We start from the raw sequence: 8,896 nt of genomic DNA, 5'->3' as shown, positions 1-8,896 counted from the left end.
TATACTCCTAGAAATAGACATCCCTTGGTAAGGCTCTCATGATAAAAGTTATTTTTTTTAATACTTCTAACTCAAAAGTATTTATATTATAATGCAGGTGGATGAATACTTTACTGTTTTGAAGAAACAGAGACTTGCTAACAAGGGACCAGACGTCATTGGCAATTCTGTCTATCCAATTATTTTGAGAAACACCGAGTTATCGAATGAGAAAAAGGCACGTGTTGCTGCTTGGATTCACACACACCAACAATAAATCGTTATTTTGTTTACAAAGTGCATATAGTACTTTAATAATTTTTATTGATTGTGTTGAATGATGTGGAGTAAAGTGGTAAAATATAATCAGGCGGTATTGTCAAGATGAGAAGCAATTAATATATAAGTAAAAGGAAAAAGAAAAAGACAAAATCAAAAATCAAAATAATAAATTATTATTTTATTTTATTTTATTTTATTTTATTTTAAAGTCAATTAATAAAAAAAATATATATACAAAGCAATTATTTAATTATATAATCCTGATTGTTTTATCCTCGTTTTTTTTTATTGGAAATTATAATACCAATATTAGCAAGAATATGTAATAAAGGCAAAGAAAATGGTAAATGTCGGGTATTAAATATACAAGTTTTTTTGTCTTTTATATTATTGATAAAAGCAAGAGAAATAAATAATGGTTTTTACTATTTGTTAATAGTTAAAAAAAACTAGTAATATAATTTACTATTGCTCTTTTAAATACTTAATAAAGAAGTAATATTAAAACTAAATAAGAATACAGAGATAAATAAAGCTAAATCTTTTTACAGTCAAAAAAACTTGTATTATAATTATTTATACTGGTAACCTAAATAGTTGTTATTTTTTTATGTGACTACTTTTCTAGGCAGTGGAATAACCAGGTGCTTTTGCGTCCCACTCTGCATTTTATGCGTAGTCAACGCAAAGCACAAATGTAGACGATGCACTGGAATAATGCACGAAGCATCTTCTTCCATAAATCCCTTGTCCCACAACTGCAGACCTTGATCAGCTAATGGCTGATGACTACTTGAATGGTAGGCGGGAAACCATTTAATGAATGCGAACATTGACACTCTTTTGACTCCACCTATCTTAATGGTATGAGTAAATAAATACTCTATTTGACCAGGGAATTCAGATACATCGTCATTTGTTCTCTCAAGAAACAATACCCTCACAAAAGACCCGCGCTTCTTCTTTTCACCACTGCAGTACTCTTGCCCCAGCAACGAAATCTTCTTCACCTTTTGAATCCGATTGTTCACAAATACATCCTCACCAATTGGGATTCTCTCTACCACACAGAAGGAAACACTTGTACTCCGGTAAGCCTTGATATAGAATTCAAATAACCACTGATAGTGATCATCCTTCATCATAGTTAAAGGCTGCAACTTGATTGGCAATGTGGTCGGGGGCAAGGCCTCACTTCCGGTGACATTGTACCATGAATTTATAGCAGCTTGCTGGAACATTGCTAAGCTAAATGGCAACGCAGGAGGGTGGCCAGCATCCAAATTCAAGGGAGAAGAGCTGTTGGAATTTGATTTTACTTGGGCAACCCCCTCAAGGAACTCTATCAGTGGTGATGAAAGATTGGTAGAATACGCTCGAAGAAAGCTACCAATGAATACTTTCTCCAGGAAGACTCTCATGATGGTGACCTCAAGACCATTGCGACGGTTCGTCTTGATATTCTTCAACTTGCCGTTGTATCTCTCAAAGCTATACAGCCAGAATGCATATACCGGACCAAAATTAAGCATTGACTCACGCAAGTGCATATGCAAGTGCATATTTGGTGTGATGCTGCTCTCTCCATAAAGAGTCTCACACTCTTTTCCGAATTCTCCAAGGAGCTGGTGTGCGCTGTCAATTTCTGAATATGTGACTGAAGGACCGGTCAACTTTCGGCATGCTTTTACAAAGAGAGTCCAGTTTTTGTAGTCGTCTTCAGGCAAAGCGTCTTTTAGTACCACCAATGAATAAATCAGACACCACAACCACCACTCGTCTGCCTTCATATACGGGAAACCAGATTCGATCTTTGTTGATAAAACGGCATACCCAGGAGGAACAAGAATACTATCGGCAAGACGTTGCATACAGACGAGAACAGCAGTTGGGAGATACCTCAGGTCTTTCCAAACACTGATCATACGCTTTGCTGTCCCAAGAAACAAATTGTGCATGGGATCAACAATCGTGCATCGGACGGGATCAAAGTAGTGTAGGCGATGCAACTCGGAAAAACGGGTGCCATGCTGCTTCTCCAAAACAGCTCTCTCTGCATCAGATTCTGCGCAGAACCACATCTCAGCTTTGGTTGCATTTTCCTCTTTTGTTCGGGAGACCCAGTTCTCATGATCAAATCCAGAATAATTGATCTTACTTGTTCCAGCAACAACAGTGAAATGACGCTTGCATATGTGACAGGCATTTGTACTTGCAAATCCTGTAAATCCAGCAGTCTTTCTTGCAGCAGATATGTCGCAAGCAACACACATAAGAGCAGCGCGGATACTAGTACCATTGGGGAACTCTGGAGTTTTGATAGTTATACCGCCGTATAACTCTACCAGCTTGTCTACCAGAGGTTCCAAGAAGTTGTTCATCTGGTCGATCTTCGCTTCCTTTGGACCAGGCATGACACCGACAAGGATAATGTTTTCCGGCTTCATTCTTTCTTCCCTAGGCAGGTTGTTCATTGACAGGTACAAGGCCCCACTTGCATGTGTACGACCCTCGAACGATTGAAACCAATCCACATTCAATGTCAACATCAAAGAATAGTCGTGATTCACAAAAGGCTCGTCATTTTCATCAAGGAGCTCAGACCACATTGCACCATTATAGACGTCCAACAAGGTACTGTTTACAGTTTCCCTCGATCTCCATTGAACGATTTGATGCTCGAACCCAGGTTTGGCAAAATGCTGTGCCAATGCATTCTTGAGCAAGTTGTATGGAAAAACCATGAGAGGGACAGCACGATCAGCTTCGGTGTCAGAGAAAAGAGGATTTCCGCAGTATGTTGGTGGTGTAGTTGTGTATTTTTCGAATGTGCAATTTGGTTGGCGATTGCCTGGTAGGTAAATTGCAAAGCACTTGTTGCAGACGGTGTATTTGACAATGCTTTTTGTCATGAAATTGAAGCCAGTCATAGTCTTTAATGCATCAATGGTGAGTGGGAGATCGGTATCCTTATCAAAGGCAACAAGAAGATGGCAGAAGAATTTCAACATAGCAGTTCCACCTGCTTGAACCAAGTAAAACGCCTGAAAAATAAGGCCAAATAGAGCCATGAATTGGCTTGTTTGAGACATTTCATGAATTTTCAAAGAAGCAACTACAAAGGCAAGTATTTCTGTTAATTATTTGTAACACAATTTATGTATATTTCTTTTTTAAATGTATGCATACCGGAAGCAACCATGTCTTCAAAATCTTCAACACCGGCAACCTCAACTTCGCTCTCATCTTCAGACTCATCGCTTGAATCAGGATCGTCATTGTCAGAAGCCAATGATGTTGTCTCAATATCAGACTCTTCGAATTGAAAAATCTCGTCTTCTCTCAAAAAAGGTACACTCTGTACGGTAGTTTCGGCTGATACAATAGAATAATTGTCTTCATCTATAGTAAAACCAGACTATTAGCTATCTAAATTATGATTTATTAAAAAGAAATTTTATACTCACAATCAATCGATGTTTCAGATACATCTACCATCTCAACGTTTGTCTCTTCTTCGACAACTTCTGTATTAATTAATAATTAACAAAAAAAATATTAGATTACAATTTATCCAGTAATGTGTGTACTACTCAAATGTCATTTACCTCGATTTTTTGGGCCAATGTCTAATAACTTATCAGCATTATTATGACGCTTAAAGGTCTGTGCATTTTGCAAAATTCCGCCAATTGCATTTTTGGTACATGATGAACATGTACACATAACAGTGTAGATTTTAGTTGTAGAATTCATAACAGTAAGAATAATATTAATAATAATAAAATAATAAAGAGGTGTATACTATATTTTATTTTCATCTTTTATATGTCTCTTATTTTTGTCATTAATAATGAGTTAATATATCTTGTTCACTATGTCATTGACTACATTGAGCTTACCGTCCCTATTAGTAAGAATTACAAATGGATTTTGATGCAGCAATCTTTTCTTAAAAAAAATGTGCCTGATTATTAATGGGGCTTCAATTTCATAATCACTGATATAATGGCGTAGTTTTTCTCTTTTGCGTTTTTTTAACATGACATCAATTCTCGCTCATTTTGGCAAGTCGCATTTTTTGGATTTTCTTTTTCTTGTATTTTTTATGACATCAATTCTTGTTCTTTTTTTCAATTTTTTTTGATATACTTTCTTATTAAAAATAAGTCATATATCATACATTATTATATTCTAATAAAATTCGGTATTTTTTGCGATGCAATAAAAATATTATTGACTCTAAATTAAGTGCATCTGTAACAACAAGTTTTTCCTTCCAGAAAAATAATTAAATACTACATTTAACATTTAATATTTTATTTTTATTTTTTATTTTTCTGCCAAGTCAATCGAAACATATATTTTTTAAGACAATTGTGCGATTTATTGCCTAATTAATAAATATTTGTGTTTGTATCTGTGTTTATTTAATATAATCAGAAAAAATTGCGAATTCCCATCTCAAGAAAAAAATATATTGAAAAACGATGGTGTTTGAAATATTTTTCCAAATTTTGCCAAAATTCAAAAAATAAAATTCGACCAAATCCACCCTCCTTTTGCAGTGATATATGCCAGATCGGTAGTCAACAGCTTATATATATGCCAGATCGGCAATCAACAACTTGTATATATGCCAGATTGGCGATCAACAATTTATATATATGCCAGATCAGTGGTCAACAGCTTATAATTATTCTAGATCAACTATCAATAGCTTATATATATATGAGATCAGCTATAATTAGTTTATATATAGTGGTAATTAGTTATTATCAGCTTACATAATCTTGTATAATATGGTATAATTATATATAGGTACATATAAAAGAATTTAAACATATATAAAAATATAAAAAATAAAGTTTGTGTAACATACGTCATTATGCATATTCGCATAATGTAAACAATACAATTGCATTGCTGAAAAAAATTAATAACTTTTGGCTATACTTGTTATATAACGTGCATAATTATGCATAATCTCGCATAAATGATCTACGTAAACAATACAATTGAATTGCAAAAAAAAATTGGCAACTTTTGGCTATTCTTGTTATATAATATGCATAATCATGCACAATCTCGCATAAATGATCTACGTAAACAATACAATTGAATTTGTGAATAAAAATAATAAAGAATAGCTTTTTTCCAGAAAATTTCCTTTTTTGGTTAGTCTGAATATAATTAGCGTGAGAAGTCTTGGCATTTTTAGTGTGGGAAGATAGGTTATATAAATAGCAACTATGTAAAAGCTTGGCATGGAAAAACATTTAACTTTAAACTATCAAAAAGCCGTTCCGACAATAATTAAATATATCTCTTCTAATGAAAGTTCAAATTCTTACTAAGTAATAATTTTTTAATTTTTTTTGCTATATCAAGAAAATTTAGTAGTATAATATAAAAGTATCAAAATATGTAAACAGTAAGTACAGAATTAATAAAAATTAATTTTCATATTTTTTTTACTAATTTTCTTATAAAAATCAAAATATTATTATATAAATCAATAAAAAAATATATGAACAAGTCAAGTTATTAATATTTATTATAATTTTAATGTATTTATATACTATATATATATATATAAAGATTATAAAAGAGTTGTGAGTATATATAACATTAAAGATTAAATATGATTAGAGTATGTAACTTATATTTGACAAGATGATCGGATATGACTTGGACATTGACAAGTGTGAATATATATAATGTAATAGATCCAATGGTATTGACTAATTTGAGAGATACATAAGATGTTATAAGCTAATATTAGTAATAAATCAAATGTTATTGGCTAATATTAATTATATATTATATTTTATTAACTTATATAAGTAGTAAATTGAATGTGATATATATATATTTATAATATAGATTAACTGTTATTGATTTACATATATATCAGATTGGCTGTGATCCACTTATATATATATCAGACTGGATATCATATGTTTATGTATAGTGCAGATCACCTGTTATCAGCTTATACGTATATACAATTGGTGGACAACAGCTTATATATATACCCAATTGGCAGTCAACAGCTTATATATATACCAGATTGACTATTATCAGTTTATATATATATCAGATTGGCTGTGATCCCCTTATATATTTATCAGATTGGATATCATATGTTTATATATAGTGCAGATCATCTGTCATCAGCTTATATATATACCCAATTAGCAGACACCAGCTTATATATATATCAGATTGGATATCATATGTTTATATATAGTGTATATCCTCTGTCATCAGCTTATATATATATCTAATTAGCAGACAACAGCTTATATATATATATTAGATTGGCTGTGATCCACTTATATATATATCAGATTGGATATCAAATGTTTATATATAGTGCAGATCACCTGTCATCAGCTTATATATATACCCAATTGGCGGTCAACAGCATATATATATACAAGATCGGTGGTCAGTGCTTATATATATACTAGATTGGTAGTCAATAGCTTATATATATATCATATTGACTGTGATGCACTTATATATATGTTAGTTTGGATATCATATTTTTATATATTGTGTATATCTTCTGTCATCAGCTTATATATATACCTAATTGGTAGACAACAGCTTATATTTATATCAAATTAGCTGTCATCAGCTTATATGTGTATGAGATAGGCTGTCAATAGTATGTATATATATACCTGATTGGTGGTCAACAATTTATATATATACCAGATCAGCTATCATTAGCTTATATATATATCAGATTGAGTATCATATGTTTACATATAGTGCGGATCACATGATATCATCTTATATATATATTAAATTGACTATCATAAGCTTATATATATGTTAGATTGATAGTCAACAACTTATATACCCAATCAGCATTCAACAGCTTATATATATACCTGATTAGTAGTTAATAACTTATATATATACCAGATTGACGGTCAACTACTTATATATATATCTGATTGGTAATCAACAACTTATATATATACCAGATCAGTAGTCAACAACTTATATATATACCAGAGCAGTAGTCAACAACTCATATATATATCTGATTGGTGATCAACAACTTATATATATAACCAATTGACAGTTAACAACTTATATATATATCAGATTGACTGTCATCAGATTATATATATATAAGATTGACTATAATTATATTATATATACAAGCTAATCAATCATAATTAATTTATATATATATAAGATTGTCTATAATTGATTTACATATAATGTAAATTGACTGTAGTCAGCTTATATAACATTGTATAATCTTAGATATTTGGATATAAACATATATAAAAAATATAAAAAAATAAAGTTTATATAACATATATTATTATGCATTTTTGCATAACTTAAACAATACAAATAGGCTGAACAGTAAAATAGACTAACACGCCCTTTTTAAAAAAATGTTTTTCTAAAATTCTGAAATTTTAATATGTTGTAGTTAGAGTTTTAAAAATGCAACAATTGTTTTTCTGAAGTTATACTGCTGTAGCCAATATAAAGATATTGCCTTTTTTGGAAATAACAATATTTCTAATTCATATATACAGTTTGTACACATAGCTTCAATATCTTTATGCAGATAAATTTGTATTGTTGTGTGTGGTATGTAGTTGTGTGTAGAAGATGTAAAATAAAAAATAATTGTATATAAGAAGATGAATTGAAAGAAGGAATTGAGAGTTTGGGTTTGATATCAGATAAATTGAGATAATAAAATAGTCTCTTTGTTGCAATATAGACCAGTTAAAGAAATAAAAAGGGAAACTAACACTAAGATAAGAGTGTAAATAATTTGAATGATTAGACAAATGGTTAAACTAAAAGAAGTGAAATAGATAATACTAATTCTAAAGAGTTAACTATGAGAAAGAAATGTTTAATAGAGTAAAGGATTTAGCTAAAGGGAAATTTACTATAGTAAATTTACTAAGAGATAAATAAAAGAAGCAATTGGGACAAAATAATAAATAAAAAGGAAATGATCAATCTTCTACGAAGACTAGACAAAAAATAAAATAAAATGGAAGAAATTTCACAAGATAGATCAGAAAGAATAGACAGCATCTGAAAGAAAACTTGTATCAGAAAAATTTGACTGTTGTTTATTGATTGATTTTAAAGAGACATTTATACTATTTTATGGATAAAATATATAGCAAAAATAGGTTAGATAAAACTTGATGAGATAATCGTAAAATAAAAATATAAAGAAAAATAACTATATAAATATTTTTTCATAAAAGAAGAAATAGCTGAAGTTAAAATATATAACTACAAGAAAAGAAAAATATCAGAAAAAAGTATGTTATAAATAAAGAGAAAAGCTATTCAGTTTACAATTTTGGTAAAGTAATGTTTGAGAGGAAGCGTCACATTTAGTGCACAGGAATAAGATAAAAAGAAAAGGAACAAAACAATTTTGGGAAAAATAAAGCGGAAAGATTTTAATTTTCAGAAAATTGGTTTTTGGAAAAAAATGATTTTGTGAAAATGGAAGAAAGAAATTAAAATTAAAATTAAAATTAAAATTTTTGAAAAAAAATTAAAAGAGGTTTTCAAAAAAAGTCTGAACTTGATAGAATTTGGTTTGTAGACTGAGGCCAACAAT

At 30.3% G+C, this 8,896-nt stretch overlaps 1 protein-coding gene across 1 annotated transcript; it reads right to left on the bottom strand.

The window, feature by feature from the left end:
• Window positions 1-869: 869 nt before the first annotated feature.
• Window positions 870-4,017, bottom strand: PHYBLDRAFT_176409 (hypothetical protein; the record flags this gene model as incomplete). Its single annotated transcript, XM_018437760.1, has 5 exons — window positions 870-2,363; window positions 2,931-3,394; window positions 3,451-3,663; window positions 3,729-3,788; window positions 3,870-4,017. The coding sequence occupies 5 exons, from the start codon at window positions 4,015-4,017 to the stop codon at window positions 870-872; spliced, it is 2,379 nt and encodes a 792-aa protein (XP_018283174.1).
• Window positions 4,018-8,896: the final 4,879 nt, after the last annotated feature.

This window comes from Phycomyces blakesleeanus (assembly GCF_001638985.1).
Source record: "Phycomyces blakesleeanus NRRL 1555(-) unplaced genomic scaffold PHYBLscaffold_53, whole genome shotgun sequence".
NCBI lineage: Eukaryota > Fungi > Mucoromycota > Mucoromycetes > Mucorales > Phycomycetaceae > Phycomyces > Phycomyces blakesleeanus.
The sequence above is the reverse complement of the archived record's forward strand: the minus strand, read 5'-3'. Positions and strand labels throughout refer to the sequence as shown.